The following is a 19,792-nucleotide window of genomic DNA, read 5'->3' as shown; positions in this document are numbered from 1 at the left end:
CTGTGGCATTGTGTAAACATGGAAACATGTCATAACTAGGGATGTTGACGGTTTTATCATGAACGAAACCTGAGCATTGAAGATTTTGTCAACTAGGTAGTTGAGGTGAGGAGTGTCCACCACACATTCAATAAAGAAGGTCCTGAAAACCGTGAAAACCGGAGGTGAAAAAAAAAGGAACAGTGACTCCTTCGTAAACTATTCGATGATTACAACTAAAACATGAAAAATTCAACCAGTTGATAATAGAATGAAAAACGGTTAATAGTTGATACGTTTATTTAAGCCCATCTCTAAACAAGACTAAGATGCACAATATTGATATTTGTTGATATTGAGCGAAATCAATTATAATTGCGTTTTTACACTTTGTGTGCGCTGAAATTGTGCGCCGCAGGAGTTAGTACGCATAAAAGATATAAGGTGATACGCAAAATTTTTGAAAATGGAGGAAATAGAAGGAGACTATGTGAACTACGCACGGCAACTTTCGTCGAGTGGTAATCTTAGCAAATCTTTCGATATATACATTTCGGTTTTTGAAAAGAATCCCCGCCTTAAAAACATGTATGAACCAGAATTCCAGATCGTTATGATGCGGTACAATGAAACCTTGTCCGCAGCTGGAAAGATTGAAGACATATTTACTAATTTTAGTCGCGCTATTAAGATTTTCCCGAAAAACGTATACCTGTTGAATGAGATTGGCAAATATTTGTATAAGTTCGGTTATTACGAAGAGGCTTGGTCTCACTTCCAGAAAGCTCTCAGCGCGAATTCCGGTTTTGTAAATGCGGAAAAGAATTTGAATTCTGTGAAAAATTTACTTGTTGAAAGATGGCATTTTCGAATGTTAAATGACAAAAAACGAAATGAGCTATTTCGAGCCGCTATTCATGAGATAGTCAAGTTCGGCAAGGATAACGTGATTGATGTTGGAACTGGGACAGGCTTGCTGGCGCTGTTTGCTCGGAAGTGCCAGCCACTGACCATCACTGCATGTGATGGCTCTAGTGTTATGACTAAAATAGCAGAGAATATAATACAAGACTATGAGATAAATGATATAGCCATTGTAAACAAGATGTCCACAGCCATGGATTATAAAGAGATAGGTTCCAAATGCACTGTCCTGGTGACTGAAATGTTTGATGCTGGCTTATTCGGGGAACATGTGTTGCAAACACTGTTGCATGCTTGGAATTATTTGATAGATGTTGGAGGAAAAGTAATTCCTGGTAGAGCAGAGTTCTTTGTAGCAGGTGTAAATTGCAACTACCTTAATTTAAAATATCAGCTGGGGCAAGGCATTAAAACTTTATTGAATATCCCCACAGCAAATGTTCACATGATGTCCAATGATGAGACATATGACTGTGAAGATGTACATTCTTTCAAAGATTTAAAATACATGACTGAAGAGCATTCTCTCATCAAAATAGACTTTAATAATTATGATGATATTCAAGATAAGTTATATCGAAGTGAACCTTTCAATATTGACTTGATTGCCACCCAAGATGGTGAAATAAATTGTATGATCGGTTGGTTTAACTTGTATTTGACAGATAATGTTACAATAACAACAGATCCCCGCTCTGAAGATCGGTGCAATGCTTGGCAGCAGGCTGTCTTCTTTGACATCATACCAAAAGAAGTTAAAAAGAATGACTCATATACTACACAATTTTTGATGAATACTGGAAAGTTGACTATGGTTCCCAATTACAATATAAACATTGACAAGATTTCGCATGAAGCATTGAGATTTTTGAATGATTCAGAATATGTGAAGACGATTCTTGGATGCGTTGGCATGGCTTGTGTCTACCTTGGTCAAATTATTGAGATGGCCGAGATTGTTGTTATTGATTTATGCCCATTCCCTCTGTTTGGTTTGCAAATGTTGAAAAGAGGTGCCAAGTCCTTGGTCTGTACTGCTAGAACTTATAATGATGAAATATTCATTCTTAAAGTCTTAGAAGCCAATAAAATTGACATATCCAAAATAACTATACTAGTGGGAGATCTGTGGAATTTGGATTCTTTTGTTGATACATTATTCCATGCAATTTTTTGCCATCCTTTCGAGTTATGTGGGGAAATTGATTTGAGACTGAAAGATATAGCTCACGAATTGAAGACATCCCATTTGGCACCGGGAGGTCTTTACATGCCGGCCACCATTAGCATCATAGGCCAGCTTGTTGATAGTCACTGGCTAGACATTAACAACAGGGTTTACGATGAAAATACAATTGATTACAAAGTATCGGGATATATGAATGTGTATCAAGTATCACAGAACTTCTGTATTGACATGTCCCGTTTGGAATACACTCCTATGTCGCGGCCTACATGTTTGGGTGAGTGTTCAAATGAGTTAAGATCGTTTGTGATTAATGTACCTATCATTAAGGATGGCACAGCAAATGCCATTCTTTGCTGGTATAAAATTGAATTGATGGAAGACATAGGAGAAATAGCCACAAATAGAAGTGACGGTTTTGTAGACAGCATAGCGTTCCTTGCTGATCCTAAAGTTCCAATGAAGAAAGGAGATATTGCGAATGTATTGCGCTGCGTTGATCCTGATGGTGGTTTTAAACTACTTGTCGATATCGAAAATTAATGGTTATAGGCTAACATACATTTATTTATGAAACCTTTTTTATTAGTTACCATAAGTAATAAAATTTTATTTTTTATCAAACTAAGCAGGAATGTTAAGTGAAGGTTAACTCTAGGCAGTAATTTTTTATCCAAATGACATACACTGCTGATCATAGATCTCACTCGATAATTTTTAAGACTCCTCTAATACATAATAGTTCCTTATTTTATTTTACTTTAGGCGTCAAACCAATGTGTTAGTAAAAATATTTTTTCAACCTTTACTAGTCATAATAAAGTAAGTATAGGGTATAACTTAGGGTCCTTCAAGAAGCGAGCGTATCACAATCTCAAAGGCCGGCAACGCATTTGCGATTCCTCTGGTATTGCAGATGTCCATGGGCGTTGATGAACACCTTGGTGTTCCCGCTGCTCGTTTGCCTCCTTCTCTTATAAAAAAAAAAAATGTATACTGAGTAAATGTTGAAATATTGTTGTTTTTGTTAGACATCCCAAATGAAATTATGTAAATATTTTTTTTCTAGCTTTAACAGCTAATGTTATGTATTTTAAGTTACAAAATGAAGTCTGAATTTTAGAATTGTTTAATTTTGACCCTAAATGTAAGTGTTAATTTTTATAAATGCAGTCACATAGTTTATACAACATGCAACTTTTTTATGCTGATTTTTCATTTATATGAAATATTTTCCTTATTTTATAGATTTTGTTGTGTTTATCAAAGAGTTTTGTAGTAAATGTAATTGAAATAAATGTTGCTGGCGATGTATATTTATATTTTCTATTTTAAGAATTGTATTTTATTGTGTCGTAGTAAAAACTTGCCATCTTATCAACAAAGTCTGACCTGGTGAGCATAAATCAAACTAAATTACAATAACTTACTAGTACCCTTCTGCAACTGTCAAAAAGTGTCAATATCCTTGTAGCTCTCATGTCATGTCTTGTTCTGTCATTTTCTAAGCCTACAGACCCATTCTGATCTGATGAAGTTGGCACTTCACTTTATAACCAGACATTTTTGTAGCATACTTATTTATATTGTCAAGTTCATGATATAATTGCTTATGTGTGGTATATTATATAATGATATACATATAATGAAATAAATAATATGTTTTTAGCTATAATGATGTTGCTTTGTATGTGCTTGTAAACACTGAATCCAAATTGATTTAAGTAAAATACGTATTAAATGACTTGCATTTATATATTAAAGTATTGTGTAACAAAATATTTCAGTGTTAGACTGAATGTGACATTTCCTGATGTAATGTTTTTGAAATAAAGTAGATTATAAAATAAGATTGTATTATTTTTTTTTGCCAAACTAACGGAAATTTTTTATATGTCTGTTGGATTGGGACCAAAACATGCTGGATCAGGTTTTTTTAAGATTCATTAATATTAATATGATATACTGTTCGTAAGAAACGAGATTCTTACCACGATTAGGCTGTTTGAGCTCCCGATATTTCGACACAGTTGCATGCATATTGGTAAAAACCACGAAAGTTTGAAGTTATATATTGATTTATATGCTACTTCAAGAGTTCCTTAAGGGTATAACCCAGCGATTGTCAAACTTATTTCTTTCACCGCCCCCTTTGAAAATCAATTATATTTCAGAGCGCCCCTAATTTTTATTCAGCCCTAAAACTTAAAAACCACAATTTCATTACTTTAATTAATTTCAATGCCTCCCATTTTTGGGCCTCTTATCGCCCCCTCCTAGGTTTCAAACGCCTCCAAGGGGGCGTTATCGCCCACTTTGGGAAACACTGGTATGAACCTATATATGGGGTATAAAAATATATATGGGTTTAATTAATTTTTTTTCAAATAACTATTTTTATTTAACTTTTTCTGTTGTAGCTTGAAGTTATAATTTAATTTGCGGATCTTAAAAAAAACTACAATGATTCGTCTTATTTCTTTATTAATATTAATTAAATATCAATCAATGTCCTCTCAATATAATTGTTAACTTATTTATACACTACAAAATCCAATTGCATACAAAAATATTTATAAATGTATATTCTCTTCAATGAGAAATAAGCTCAATACGCACGCAAAGTTACAACTTAATTGTCTACAACATTAATTATTTAACCATCCAAATAAAATTAATTAACTAACGGAATAGAATAAACAAAAAACATAGAAGTATGAACAAAACTGAATTATCATTACTTCACAATGTCTTATAAATAGCGGCGTTGTTGCAAAAAAAAGAAACCTAATTCCTAAATAAAAATTATATAAGAAATGTAATAATAGAAAGATGTTTTTTTTAATATCTACAAACAGACTATTTTTATAAGTTTGTTGTTTACTTAAAGGACACACTTTTGTTTATTTTAACATATTCCTTTCCCGCGTATTTGTATCAAAGACTATGGCTAGAGCAGTCATTGAAAAAGGACAAGAATTTGTAGAGCTTACATGTTCTATGTAAAAAATACTGCAAGCAGAAAATCTAGAAGACTGGCGAATGTAATGTACACTGGGTAGCTTTTTTAAAATTGCTCAATAAGTCGTTTAAAAGACCATGCATCTAAAATAAAAAGTGGTGTATAAATTAAATGTCTCTTAGTTAACCAGCAATAGGTGGTTTTATTTCCCAGTGCTCCGTATTGAGGGTGCACATTATTGCTGGTACTTCCCCCGTGTAATTTATGTTGTATGTTTGGACCTCAACAGGGTCTGATATCGAATGTACACTGCGTAATACTTTGAGATATAATTAATTTTGATTTCGCAACTAAAAGCAGATTTTAATTTGAAATGTTCATATAATTTTTATTTTTCTTATTAACGGACATAATTGATTTTAATCAAAGACCAAGCAAAGGTCTTTGTCTATGTAGTTTTCTGTTTTCGTTTTATAGTTTTAAATATTTACAACAGAATGGATATTTTTAAATCGATTCATGAACAAGACATGTCACCTTTCAAACGAACATCGATATTTCTTGTTCGATTATATTTTAATCGATGACAGAATCATTTCATACATAGTTGTCTCTCTTCATGACATATATCCTGTATGTTAACGCAAATGAGTTCTGCGACGACTAATTTGATGTCATTCAGCCGCGCGCGCCTCGGACAAGATGTTGCGCGCTTGTTCCAGTGCTTTCCTGTTGATAAAAATTATATTTAGTTCAAAATAACAAGTTTTACAATTTTTTTATTAAACCACAAATACTGGTACTATGCGTTAGTACTGTACTTTTTACTTTCTGCGGGCAACAGGCGGCTCAAAGTCACAGAAAGGGCAATGGGCAGAACCAAAGTATCCGACATTGCTCAAAGAATTGTAAACCTTAAGTAGCGATGGGCCGGCCATATTGCCCACAGAACGAACGGCAGATGGGGCCACAAAGTACTGGAATGGCGGCCATGTACCGACGATCTGGTCAAGGTTACGGCAGCATCCTGGATGCGGGTTACATAGAACGGATCATCGTGGTCTTGGGAGAGGCCTATGCCCAGTAATGGCCGTTATGAGGCTGAATAGATTGATGGACTGTATTTTATTACATTTTCTGTTACAAAAAAAAAACTTAAAAGTAATTTTTTTATCTAGCCATCTAGTGTTTGTTATTTCGCTTAAGGCAGAGCTAGGTTATCTAGAGTATACATACAAGTGCATAGGATTGTCAGTTTGTAGTCGTGCGAGAGCTAGTTGTGCGAGTCTGGCGAGGCGATGTAGCGCGCGCGTGCGCAGTGTGCCGGTGCGGGGCAATGTGTCCGCTAGTGCTGCGCCCGCAGCCGCCGCCTGCACACCTGGCGCAGCACCCGCAGCACAGCACAGCGTCTCTGTGTACACAGTTCAACATTTTTTTAATATATCTGAAAACTATTTAGTAAATCATAATCTACATATTTGAGTAAGTTTCAAAGATAATGTGGGCTATTTCATATTTTCCGTTTTTTATTTTTTTGGAACGAAGTTCCTTATCGCGCGTTATGAAAGGGGGCTAGACGGAAAAAATTCTTACGAAAAGTTGTCACGACACTATTTGCTATAGTAAGTATGTTAACGACGAATGAGCGCTACTTCACCATGGCAACGACGTGACAATATATAACGAAAATTCATAGAAATAAAATGTACTTCTTGTGAAGACTTAAGTTTTTTATTCATAGAATAAACATTGGTTCTTTCACTAATTAATAGAAAGAAACTTCGTTCCATCCGGGTGTCCCTTGACACCTCTCAAGTTTTTTTATAAAAAAAAGTAGACAAACAAGCTGGAACACCAAAGGTGATCATCGATTCCCATGGACATCTGCAACATCAGAGAAACTTCAGATGCGTTGTCGCCCTTAATGTTGTAAATATCTAATCTTGTGATTATACTAGTTCTTGTGTAACAAAGTCCAGATATAATTTACCAATGAGTGAGAGTACGAGGGTGTCCGCATTGAGTGTTGGCGGAGGTGCGGAGAGCGCGAGCGCGGCGCGCATCAGCCTTACACCTGCGCCTACGCAGCGCCGCCAGAAAGCACCACCAGCGCCCTCCAATACGCTGTCAAGTACAATTCATTTTAAATTCATCCATTTTATTAAAGTCCAATCTCATATATTTCTTCCCAAAATCTATATATATAAAAGAAAGTCGTGTTAGTTACACTATTTATAACTCAAGAACGGCTGAATCGATTTGACTGAAAATTGGTGGGCAGGTAGCTTAGAACCAGGAAACGTACATAGGATAATTTTTACCCCGTTTTCTATTTTTTATTCCGCGCGGACGGAGTCGCGGGTAAAAGCTAGTATCATTTTATTTCTGATAAATTTTATAGGAATTCTTAGTTTTGTTTACAATCTTTTTTTAATAAAATATTACGGCATATATTTAATATAATGTATGTAAACTAAGGACTGAGGAGCGTCGGTGGTTCAGGAATAAGCACTTGACTTGCAATCTTCAGGTCCTGGGTTCAATCCCACCATATACCAATGTGTTTTTTGATTTACATATGTACATTTATCCGACATTTTTACAATGACGGAAAACGTCGTGATACTGCACATATTCAACCCGCACTTGGCTGTGGTTGACTATGTCTTAGTCATCCTTAATTCAATTCCTTAATTCATTCAAATCCTTAGTCAATTGGGGATAGATTCCGAGCTTGTCAGTGAGGACGAATAGAGAGGTGATGATGATGATGATGATGATGATGATGTATACTGACTGTGGCGGTAGTGCAGGTAAGAATACATCAGCATGTAGTGCTGCAGCGAGTCGTGCGCGTGCGGCTGTGGCCAGTCTGCGCAGTGCAGCTCCGCCCGGCAACGCACACGCACGCTCCAACACACGCCGCAGACGCACGCATGCGCGCACGCACATAGGATCCCAAGCTTGCTCCACCAGCTCTATAATACATATACTGCTCTTATATATTATACTTTTATATATAACTTATGAGTTAATAAAGTAGTTTTTGAATTTTTAACAAAAAAAAAAATTATTTCGCTTTTCAATTTTTTTAAAGTAATACAGTATAACCCGTTTAATACGATCACGCTTAATACGATTTCTCGCATAATACGCCGCTTTACGCCAGTCCCTGCAACTTGAGACATATTTTCATACATTTCTTAATGCTTAATACGACTCGTCATCCCGTTAAATACGCCCTCGCTCAGGCCATACGCCCGCACTCGAGGCCAGCCGACAGCGCTCTAACGGCGAGGATGAGCCGTCGTGTTGGAAGAAGAAGAACCCCAGATACTGCAGGGTTTTCCTGGATATTCTTCCATTGATGACAATGTAGCACCGTACGAAATTCAATAAATTGAAGATTTTATTGAGAATGTGAATAACACACAAAATGAGGCCTATATAAGTGATAATGATGAAGACGAAGATGAGTCGACTCCGGTTTTGTGAAACGCCCAGGCATTATCAGCTGTAAATGATTTAAGACGCTATGTTGCTTCTTTGGATCAAAGTGATAAGAAGACGCACTGCAAAAGTTGAATTATGTTGAAAATCTTTTAATTGCTAATGCATCAAAATCTTTCTGTCAAACCAAAATAAGTGATTATTTTAAATACAATATGTATTGTAATATGTAATGTATTTAATGTACATAATTTAAAATAATAAGAACAAAATACATAATAATATGTAGTAAGTTCGTTTTATTTTCCCTATCCCGCATAATACGCTTTCTCGCTTAAGACGCGTTTTAGGTGGGGTCCCTGAGAAATCGTATTAAGCGGGTTTTACTGTATTCCCAAATTTACTGTTGTTGTGCAAAGAAAACGGAAAGTTTCATGAACGGATAAAACAATGTCACAGTGACAGATGTCAATGGTTACCTTTAATAAAATTACCTTTGTTCTCTCGTTTAAAATAATAGCAAGTAGCAAGTTACTATCCCTCTATAATATTGTAAGTTTTATCAAAGATGTACTTCAAAAGCACTTAGAACTCAATATTTACTTGTTATAAATTAATATCTAAACTTTTTTCTTTTTTTTTAGCAAATAGGCAATTTGTACTTACGCGTTTTAGCAGCTACTAATTACGGTATAAATGTTACAAATTAAAACAAAAACAAACAAAAAAGATGTTTTACCTGTAACTTTGGGTAGCACGACCTTGTTTATGAGTGTGGGCACAAGCAGTAGGTCTGGGTCATCTCGCAGCGCCGCCTCGCTCAGTCCCGCACCCGGACTCGTCTCCTCCTCCTCTGACAGCTCGGAGTCACTCGACAGCCTCTCAGCGCGCACTCCGTACATCATCAGACATCTGGTTCAAGTTTACATAAGTTTCACATTTTATTTCTTTGAATTAACATTTTCCTCCATGGATGGATGGATCATCAGTTTCTTAAACAACTACAAAAATAATTACTACAAATTTACTTTATAACATCAAGTTTATATAAAAAAACGTACAAATAAAATATAAATGCTCACTTGTACCAGTCCATCTTTTCATAATCTTCATTGTCTTCATCCGCCAACGGATTCCACAGTATCAACTGAAATACAAATATTTTGATTAGCAACATGTATCAAAACATGAAAATATCAACACCAAAGTGCCATTTAAAATTATGGAGGATACCTCATGCCGGATATATGGTGCGAGTAACTTCGGCAGGCAATCAGCGACGTACGCATCGTTATAGAGTGCGGGCTGTGAGCGTCGCCAACGCGACACACGCGCGCATACACCGCGTACACTCCGCCACGCCGGCAACGCGTCCGCAAACACCTGAGATGACATCTGACGGATTGCCTCTGAAAACAAAAATTATACCAAAGTTAAGAAATTTGTTGAAATAAAGCCAAATAAAGTGTCGGAATACTGTGGAAGTGACTGGTTCATTCTTACACTTACCAGCTTCCTGTGCAAAGTGTTGTTGTTCAGTGGGTGGCAGATCATCATCACTGGAGTCTCCGTCTCGGTGCGTAGGAGCCCCCGCCCCTGCAGCTGCTGCGGTGGCCTCTCGCCGCAACCTGCGCACACGTCGCCTCCCCTCGCGCTCCGCCGCGCGTCGCGTCTTCTCCTCGCTGTCTACTGGCTTCGCTACGCCGGGACGGGCTGTAATAATGTCATCATCGGCTCACTATACGTCCCCACTGAGGAGCTCGGAGCCTACCCCAAGTTAGGGGTGACTAGGACATAGTCAACCACGCTAGCCAAGTGCAGGTTGACTTCACACATATCATTGAATATCTTCTCAGATATGTGCAGCATCACGATGTTTTCCTTCACCGTAATAACATCGGATAAATGTACATATGTAAATCAAAAAACACATTGGTACATGGCGGGATTCGAACCCAGGACCTGCAGATTGCAAGTCAAGTGCTTAACAATGTATCTGATTAATTTTATAAATGCGAATGTTAAGATGGATGGATGTATGTATGAAAGTATATCCAGAACGGCTCAACAGATCTCGAAGAAATTTAGCATAGATGTAGATCATAGTCTAGAAAATCACATACTCATTATGTTTCTTTTTTAATTCCGCACGGACGAAGTTGCGGGCGAAAGCTAGTAATATGAATATTATTTTTAATTGCTTGCTTACATTAAATATTTAAGCAAAGGTATGTTGTGTATGTGAGGTGTTATATACCTGCGAGTGCGAGTACATCCTGTGCCTGGTCGCGCACGTCAGCACGCCGGCGCTCCACGAGGAACTCACAGCGGCGCCGGTGCAGCATCAGCGCGCGAGCCTCCAGCGCCTCCAGCTGCGGCATCTACACCACGTACAGTACATTACATCTCACATATATCTTGTAACATCAGTAATGTACATACATGTTTTCCCATCGTCAGCCATTTATCAATTCGACTGTATTTTTTTTAATGTATGTTACCGCAATGCTCGGCCCCTGGTGCTCCGATTTTTATAAAAATTATTTTAATCGAAAGGAACTGCTTGCAGATCTGTCCCATTTTCTTGAATTTATTTAAATAACTAAAAGACTAGTAGATTTTGTATTTTATAACACGCGTACGTTCGGTCACCGTACATACCGTACCATTAAGCCGTAGTTTTAGATAATTAACCAAATTATTTCCTAACCCCAGCATTATTCTTTGTATGTATGTACCAACTCGTACAAATAATTTATTATTATAACGAAATCTTGAAGATTAAAAGATTAATTTTAAATTATCATCAACTAAAATCTTTAATAATCTATTTTCACACATTTTCATTCATTATAAGTGAGTCTTTGTTTGTCAGTATGTCTGTGACATGTATAAATGTATTCAAATATGTTAGCGGCTCCGGCAAGATCTAATATATAAAATTCTCGTGTCACAATGTTCGTTCCCGTACTCCTCCGAAACGGCTTTCCCGATTCTCATGAAATTTTGTGAGCATATTCAGTAGGTCTGAGAATCGGCCAACATCCATTTTTCATACCCCCCCATTTAGTTTTTTTAAACTGCTCGCGGACGGAGTCCCGGGCGACAGCTAGTATTTGAATAGTTATATACCTTTTCATCGAGACATTCGACAAGATCGGTGATATAACCGCGTGCGGCTTGAGCGCGGCGATATGCGGCATCGAGGTGATTGCGTCGTGCGGCTCGAGACTCCCGCATGCGAGCCGCAAGCAGCAGCCGCGTGTTCACCTCCTCCCGCTTCCTCGCCCTCACCGACCTCTCCTTCCGCAGCTCCTCTAACCTGGTACAAGAACACCAAGATTATTAGGGTCCTTCAAGAAGCGAGCGTATCACCATCTCAAAGGCCGGCAACGCATCTGCGATTCCTCTGGTATTTTAGATGTCCATGGACTTTGATGAACAGACTTGGTGTTCCCGCTGCTCGTTTGCCTTCTTCTCTTATAAAAAAAAATACCTATGGGACTTTAGTTTTTCCTGTACTAAGTGTTGCTCTTAACTATCTGATATGATTTTTAGTATAAGAGATTTTTTTATTGATCAACCTTTTAATTTAATTTTCCTAGTACATTTTTCTTAGTAAGATTATTAATTCCAGTCAGTAAAATGACATTTCCTGTGTTACAAGTTTTTAGTCCCAAAAAGTGATGTGGTAGAATCGAATTTTTACAATGAAATGTTAGTTGAGATTAAATTTTTTTTTTTTCAATATCAAATTGCCTTTATCACTATTCGGGTCATCCTTTTTTGTATCTGTGACAGTTGCACTTGTCATTTTATTGACTGGAATTAATAATCATACTTTATGGCAAATTTCAACGAGATCTGTTTAACTGTTTTACAAATCTCTTGTTAAATCTTTTCGTATTTTTAATATTACTTTTATATAATTTAAATATAAATTTGTCGCTTATCACCAAAATGAAAAATACCTAAACTAATAAAGAAGTATATAACAACATGTACCTTGATGTGAGCGCTTCAAGAAGTTGTTGTGGTGTAGTGGGTGTGGTGTTGTCAGCTGTGAGCAATGACCGCAAGTATGATGTGTCAGACACCTGCGGGGCTGGGGGTGGTACTGCGAACGGGTTCAAATCCGTATTGCCATCACCTGATGAATACGGAATGTCTTAAATTAATGTAAAGTAAAACGGATCAAAATTAATCACGGAGTTAATACAAGGAAAACTGGAAAAGACTGGAAATTCCAAGATTTTTATGATTAATTCAACTATTTACTACACAGATAAAAAATATATATACAGTCAAAACCGTTTATAGCGACATCGTTTAGAACAACATCCCGGTTAAATTGACCAAAATCAAAGGTCCTGGCTGAATGTTATTACATATCTTTCCTATTAATACCTGTCACCGGTTGTTACAACTATCAGTTTTTACGACTCAATATGAGTAGTCCCTTCGATGTCGTTATAACAGATTTTGACTGTATATTTAAATCCATTTAATATTTTATACAACAATAACTCTCGCCCGTGACTTCGTCCGCACGGAATTAAAAAAATAAAATAAATAGCCTATGTGTTCTTCCGGACTATGATCCCTGCCAAATTTCAATGAGATATGTTGAGCCGTTCTGAAGATACCTTCAAACATCCATCCATCCATTCAAACATTTGCATTTATAATATTAGTAAAATTTAGGCTTATTGAATAACAAGAATTATGTAAAACATTGAATCATTATGTATTTCAAAGACAAACTCACCTGTAATATCAATATTAGCGGGCATTGCTTTTTGTATTTGCTGTTTCTCCCATTCCTCATCTTCGCTGTCCAGCTCTTCTTCAGAGGCGGCTGCGGTGCCACCTGGTGGTGACAAAAGTAACTCTGTACTTTCTGATGCTATATTAAGACTATTGCCTTATGTAATTTATTCAAGTGTTATATAATAAATAATGACATATATACTAGTCTGGTTCTTACTTGGAATTCTGCATTTTCAAATAAACAGAATATTCAAACCGTCTACTTTTTAAAATCAATGCTACTATATTTAATACTTACGTTTAGGTTTATCACTAGGCAGGACAAGTCCGCAGACTTCTATCCTGCCATCCTCGTCGTCGTCATCACCGGAGCCGTCGTCCCGGATTAGCCGCGGGCCCGGCACAGCCTCCGATCTGATAGGAACGAAGTCACCCAACTCGCGAGCCTGCAATTACAAGTTTCATATTGAAATTGACTTATTTAATAAGTCATAATTGATACAAAAGCACATACAATTTCAATAACCAATACCTCAATAACATATTTTTGTTTTAATACCAAATGTGAATTACTTCTTCTTATTTTTGTATAAAATTTACAAAACTTCAATTCCAAGGAAAATCTATATATATAAAAGAAAGTCGTGTTAGTTACACTATTTATAACTCAAGAAGGTAGGCAAGTAGCTTAGAACTAGGAGAGGGACATAGGAATTTTTACCCCGTTCTCTATTTTTTATTCCGCGCGGACGGAGTCGCGGGCAAAAGCTAGAGTTGTATGAATTGAAAAAAAAAACAATGTACCTACATAACTTTTCGCGCAGCAACATGTGCAATTCCTCATGCGTAAGTTAAGCAAACTTGTACAAATATGTAGAAGTGTACAACATAAACAGATGACTGGGAAACAGGTGCAGATGCATCTTAACAAGTACAAGCATACCCGGACTGCATTACTACATGTATACAAATATGCACTTTGTATCCATTATTTAATACAAAACTGTAGGCGCCAGAAGACACAAACGAGGGTGTCGACTTCGTCGCGTGGTGACGGCCATCTCTTAGTCCCTCACCTCTCATACCTGCTGTCGGGTCTTGCGCGCCGCGTGGATGAGCGCCGCGTCGGGTATGTGGCCCGGCTGTGCGAGCGCAGCGCGAACCGACTCCGCGCGGTACCGATGAAAACCCCTACTATCCTCGTCTGCCTCCATCTCATCATCAGACAAGTCCCCAGCTCCATCTGCCGCAAGGGCCTCGCGTCCCGACAGTATGAGACCCTCCAGTGATACTTTCTTCTTGACCTTTGGCTTTTCTTCCATGTCCTCATTGTCCATTGTGCCCTGGATATTGTAATAGAATTATTAACAGTTACGGGTAATATGAGATTATAATTGTGTGAGTATTCACAAGATAAAGTGCTGCAACTTGATTATCTGGAATTAAGTTATCCAGACTTGGTATTCCTCCCACACCCTCTGTGATCACAGTTCCATGCGTTTCACAACGTAAACATTCACATTTGTAATATTTGTGAGATTAGATATTGCATAATACTTGAATTTCACCGTGCCTTAAGGGACTCCTTTTAATAATATATTTTAGTTTTTATGTTATATTTTTTAAGGTTTTAGGTTCAAGCGTAATTTATATTTGTGATTTCTTGAATTGTTATGTATTGTTTGTCTTTGTGTGAACATTACCTCAGGAGAATTATTGTCATATTTGTTATTATCACCATCAGGGACACGACGTTTTTCCTTCTCACGCCTCTTGGCAAGTTTCTTGCTTTGCGAAGATTTTTTTACTTTAAAAACTTCTCCATCATCCTCTGTTATAAAATAGAATGAATTAAATTATGTTTATTCAATGATGTAATAATTTTCAAAGAATATTACGTCAGTTGAAGAGCAATTTTTATCAAGTGGAAAAAAAAACAAATTATTATGGTATAAATTGTTGTTACAGTTAAAGTAACAAGTTGATTGGACTTAGAAAAACCTCCTATGCTTTTAAAATAAGATAAATCAAGTAAGATTTTAGAATCTGTATTTTTTTACATTCCAAAGATATAGTTTAAAATAAAAAAAATTACAAGCAATAATTATTTTGTTTTGAATAATTGTTTTTTATCATGTTTTGCTACATCAATTTTTGTATAAGTACTTAAAAAAAAGTATTATCTTTTCAATCATAGTTCTAGTATTGGTTTTAAAATATTAGCATGTTTATATTGCATAGTAATCAACAAAACTTCATATTTATTAGGTTATAACTAGACAAATTATTCTAGGTTAAGGACAAACCTTCGTCAGCAAAACTCAAGAGTGTAGTATTTTTAACAGGCTTGTTTTCTTTTTTCTGGCTGATGATAGGAGGTGGTGGTGGTTCAGGATCACCGTCATCGTCATCATCAGCGCAAAAGACGCGTCGTTGAATCTTCTTTGGTTTACGAAATAATGACATTATTTTGTTTTATGAGTAGTCTGATGATAGATAATTATGATTGACAAGAATATTGTCTTTATGTTTTCACTGTAAACTTTCTGATTAATTTAGTAAGGACTGTACAATTCAATGATATTTTTATAATTTTCGACGCTCTATGCAAAGAATTCACAAATTCATTGGCTGTCAATGTCTTTTATTTTTTAGTCTGTGATAGTTTTTCGTTTTTCCACTATGGTCAGTGCACACAGATTATGTAATGCTAGTGTTGGGCTTTTAAAAAAAACCTTTCGTTAAATAGAAACGCTGCTAGATTAATAGCTAAGAACGCTATCCCACTGGCGTTTTACAAGCGTTTACGGCGTTTAGCCTAATAGGGACAAATTAACCCTGATATCAAAAAATATTATTCCCGAAATATTTTTTGATACCAGGGTTTAAGCAATTCAAAATCCTATTTTGACGGAGATAATTAAAACCGATAAATCGGTAAAGTTTTGGAGTTGCCATATCAAAAACTGGAAAATGGTTTGACATTGCGCATTCCCTACAACCCAACACTAGATCTGTCTTTGTGTCCCACGAACGCACACGTTCTGTGCGTTTTTGTGTTTGGTCTTGGTAAGTTGTCCCAAATCTGGATTTATTTAAGTAATCAATTACAGTTTTCTTTGTTTTAATGTGGTATTATAATCCTTGTTACATTTACTATAAATAATGTGCAATATTTATATGAAATCGGTGAAGTGTGTCTTCTTACAAAAATGTGTTTGTCTTCTAGTCCTTAAATTTCTTCGAAGTCCCTACTTCACTCATCAAGATGGGTAGGGAGGACAAGGCTACTTGGAAGACTAACTACTTCACCAAAATCATCGTAAGTTTGATTTGTTTTAGTCAACGTTTGCAAACAATATGTCTGTCCTAATACCAGTGAGCACGAAATTGGTTCTCTGGCTTCGCTTTCAGACTAAATCAACGTCTTCAAATTTATCCTAGTGTGATAGTTTCATATATTAACATTGCACTGGCATTTTGGAGATACAAGAAAACCTTTTCGACAAATTTAGTTGACAGTATTTTATTAGATAAATTACTTTTCAAAGTGTATAATAATATAAACTTTTCTATAATAAGTCTTTTATTGATTTCAGCAACTCTTAGACGAGTATCCGAAATGCTTCTTAGTGGGAGCAGACAACGTGGGTTCGACCCAGATGCAGCAGATCCGTATCTCGCTGCGAGGCCACAGTATCGTGCTGATGGGCAAGAACACAATGATGCGCAAAGCTATCAAAGACCACCTGGAGAACAACCCGGCCCTGGAGAAGCTGCTGCCACACATCAAGGGAAATGTTGGATTTGTGTTCACCCGCGGAGACTTGGTGGAGGTAAATAAGCATCAATATGTTTGAATTACATAGAATAATTGGTAAACTCAAAATTGTTGAGTATAAATGTGTAAAATCTTATGAAATAAAATATACAAAATTTGAAATGTTCAAAATTGTAATTCTTCTATGTTAGGTGCGTGATAAACTGCTGGAGAACAAGGTGCGCGCGCCTGCTCGTCCTGGTGCTATCGCGCCTCTTTCCGTCGTCATCCCGGCACACAACACCGGTCTGGGCCCTGAGAAGACCTCTTTCTTCCAGGCCCTCTCTATCCCCACCAAGATTTCCAAGGGTAAGAAAAAGATTACTAAGTTTAATTTTTTTTGTTTGCTTGTAAATATTTGCAATATCTTGAGGGTATATGAAAAATTATAATATGAAACTCTCTTTAAAGCAAATTCAACTGTAATAAAACTGTATTGATTAACTCATATTTTATAAAAATGCATTAATAGAAAACTAAAATGTGTAGAAACTCCTTTACCATTTGTTGCAAAACTTTCAAAGACATCTTTCATATTTTTAATGCAGTATTATAATAAACATTAGTATGTTGTCAGGTACCATTGAAATCATCAACGATGTGCACATCCTGAAGCCCGGCGACAAGGTGGGCGCCTCTGAGGCCACACTCCTCAACATGTTGAACATCTCACCCTTCTCGTATGGTCTGGTCGTTAAACAGGTGAGCAAAAGGAACATTTTACTCTATATTTTGCAAGTTAATTCATAGCTTTATTTTGTAACTAAATATCTTTGGGTAGTCAAAAGAGAAGTAACTAAATAAGTTAAATAACTTTGCATTGATAGTGCAGTTTCAGCCTGTTTACTACGGTCCAAAGTGTTGAGTACAGTCTGCATAAAATAATGCATTCTGATAATTTATCTTTGGTATAGTAGTTGCTGCATGGATATAGAATATTTCTGTGTGATAACAGAAGTGAGATCTATTGGCAGACATTTTAAAACTTTCATAAATATAATGTACAAAAAGCTGCTTACAAAGTGTACAGATTATTTAGATAATTAATGTAATTTCTAAATTGTATCAAGAAACTATTTGATGGTAATAATTTTTATTTTCAATCCAGGTGTATGACTCTGGCACCATTTTCGCGCCGGCGATCCTGGACATAAAGCCAGAGGACCTGCGCGCCAAGTTCATGGAGGGTGTGGCAAATGTGGCTGCGCTTTCGCTGGCTGCAGGATACCCCACGCTGGCCTCCGCCCCGCACTCCATCGCCAACGGATTCAAGAACCTGCTCGCCATCGCCGCAGTTACAGAAGTCGAGTTCAAAGAGGCCACCACTATCAAGGAGTTCATCAAGGTATGTTATCGAGGTTTACAAGTTTAATATTTGCCCATAACTGCTTTTGTTAAAGCAATAAAAAAAAATTGCCTGTTTTCTTAATTGCTGGCTTGATTTGAAATGTCCATGAAATATACCTATCTTATGTATTCCTATCAGGACCCGAGCAAGTTCGCGGCAGCTGCAGTGTCAGCCCCGGCCGCAGCAGCGCCAGTCGCAGACAAGAAGGAGGAGGAGAAGAAGCCCGAGAAGGAGGAGTCCGAAAGCGACGACGACATGGGCTTCGGTCTCTTTGACTAAACTGTTGTGGCTTAGTCTCGCTCCCACTGTGACAGGACTCGTCGCGCCGCCGGCTCGGACAGCTATATGGCGGCCAACACAAGTCTACACAGCGGTTGCTAGTCAATAAATGCTACTATGACTATTTGTCTTCTTTTATTTTGTTCTATGATACATCTATTGAATTTATGAATATGAAGGAGAGCGACGCCTTTTTTACCTACCGCGCTTGTCACAGCTAAAACATTGTTGCAGTAAAGCCGCGCTTCAGTTAGGCAACAATTGACGCGCAACTTGTTTGGCAACGTTGCAAAACAACCCTCGATGTTGACAATCTGTTTTGCATCGTTAATTGAGCAACAATTATCAAGTGAGGAATTTGGAAGTGACGCGTTATAACAGTATATTAAAACGCAAGGCTGCGGTAACATGGTCACTGATGACGTAATCTTCCCTTAGGGCGGAATTTCATTAAGATAACTCATACAGCATGAGAGTCAGTCGATGATAGCAAGCGTCGTTTGGGGACACAGTTGAGTATAGCCGCGTACCCACCTAGCGCACAGGCTCACGCGGCAGCCTCGTGAGCCAATGCCTCCGCTGGTGTGGACGTGCCTCGGCCTGCCTCGGGCGCGCATTTCCTCGACCGAGCACGGCTCGGCCCCGATCCATCTATTGTCGGTTAACTTGACGCGCTCAAAGGTGCCTCAGTGAGCGCTGTGCGTTAGGTGGGGACGGTTATGTTTTGGCTCGCGAGCGAAGCTACTTCAAGTTTTGTCTCTTGCCGTGTTTGTCTTCTGTAATTTTGATATCATGGGCAGTCAGGAGGAGTCCAGTAGGTTTTTTTGATACGTGACTGTTTCCGTTTCTTTAAACAATAAGCAGCTAGGAAAATAGCTGCAGCTGAAAATACACGACTGTCTATTACGAATACTCGCGGACTTATGATGGCTCAGCCTGCCTCGCAAGGCGGCCACGGTCACGCGGAACAAAACTACTGAGGCTGCCGCAGGAGCCATCGCTCGCGATCCGGACACCGAGGCTGCCGCGTGAGCCTGTGCGCTAGGTGGGTACGCGGCTTTTTAAAAGCGCTTT

At 37.6% G+C, this 19,792-nt stretch overlaps 3 protein-coding genes across 3 annotated transcripts; 2 read left to right on the top strand and 1 right to left on the bottom strand.

The window, feature by feature from the left end:
* Positions 1-262: 262 nt before the first annotated feature.
* LOC106707819 (protein arginine N-methyltransferase 9) lies at positions 263-2,993 on the top strand. The gene has a single exon (XM_014499256.2). The coding sequence runs from the start codon at positions 446-448 to the stop codon at positions 2,630-2,632; it is 2,187 nt and encodes a 728-aa protein (XP_014354742.2). The 5' UTR covers positions 263-445; the 3' UTR covers positions 2,633-2,993.
* Positions 2,994-5,587: 2,594 nt separating this feature from the next.
* LOC106707809 (PAX3- and PAX7-binding protein 1) lies at positions 5,588-15,904 on the bottom strand. Its single transcript, XM_014499246.2, has 16 exons — positions 15,578-15,904; positions 14,975-15,102; positions 14,357-14,614; positions 13,570-13,717; positions 13,270-13,371; positions 12,507-12,651; positions 11,634-11,823; positions 10,759-10,882; positions 10,011-10,214; positions 9,735-9,910; positions 9,584-9,648; positions 9,241-9,413; positions 7,849-8,029; positions 7,042-7,175; positions 6,288-6,462; positions 5,588-5,780 (listed from the first exon to the last, which is right to left on the bottom strand). The coding sequence occupies exons 1-16, from the start codon at positions 15,735-15,737 to the stop codon at positions 5,726-5,728; spliced, it is 2,418 nt and encodes an 805-aa protein (XP_014354732.2). The 5' UTR covers positions 15,738-15,904; the 3' UTR covers positions 5,588-5,725.
* Positions 15,905-16,262: 358 nt separating this feature from the next.
* On the top strand, positions 16,263-18,840 carry LOC106707818 (60S acidic ribosomal protein P0). Its single transcript, XM_045686712.1, has 7 exons — positions 16,263-16,340; positions 16,501-16,593; positions 16,871-17,107; positions 17,244-17,400; positions 17,669-17,793; positions 18,200-18,436; positions 18,578-18,840. Exons 2-7 carry the CDS (start codon positions 16,540-16,542, stop codon positions 18,716-18,718), a joined length of 951 nt encoding a protein of 316 aa, XP_045542668.1. The 5' UTR covers positions 16,263-16,340; positions 16,501-16,539; the 3' UTR covers positions 18,719-18,840.
* Positions 18,841-19,792: the final 952 nt, after the last annotated feature.

Source organism: Papilio machaon, chromosome 3, assembly GCF_912999745.1.
Source record: "Papilio machaon chromosome 3, ilPapMach1.1, whole genome shotgun sequence".
Classification (NCBI taxonomy): Eukaryota; Metazoa; Arthropoda; class Insecta; order Lepidoptera; family Papilionidae; genus Papilio; species Papilio machaon.
Note: the sequence above shows the minus strand (reverse complement) of the source record. Positions and strands in the feature narration are given on the sequence as shown.

Excerpts from the sequence above, each read along its gene's own strand:
- LOC106707809 (XM_014499246.2), bottom strand. The coding sequence starts at position 15,737 with ATGTCATTATTTCGTAAACCAAAGAAGATTCAACGACGCGTCTTTTGC. Across the intron at positions 13,718-14,356 it reads CGCGCAAGACCCGACAGCAG|GCTCGCGAGTTGGGTGACTT; the intron begins GTATGAGAGGTG and ends TTGTAATTGCAG. Across the intron at positions 6,463-7,041 it reads CCTCGTACTCTCACTCATTG|AGACGCTGTGCTGTGCTGCG; the intron begins GTAAATTATATC and ends CTGTGTACACAG.
- LOC106707819 (XM_014499256.2), top strand. The coding sequence starts at position 446 with ATGGAGGAAATAGAAGGAGACTATGTGAACTACGCACGGCAACTTTCG.
- LOC106707818 (XM_045686712.1), top strand. The coding sequence starts at position 16,540 with ATGGGTAGGGAGGACAAGGCTACTTGGAAGACTAACTACTTCACCAAA. Across the intron at positions 16,594-16,870 it reads ACTACTTCACCAAAATCATC|CAACTCTTAGACGAGTATCC; the intron begins GTAAGTTTGATT and ends TATTGATTTCAG. Across the intron at positions 17,108-17,243 it reads CCCGCGGAGACTTGGTGGAG|GTGCGTGATAAACTGCTGGA; the intron begins GTAAATAAGCAT and ends CTTCTATGTTAG.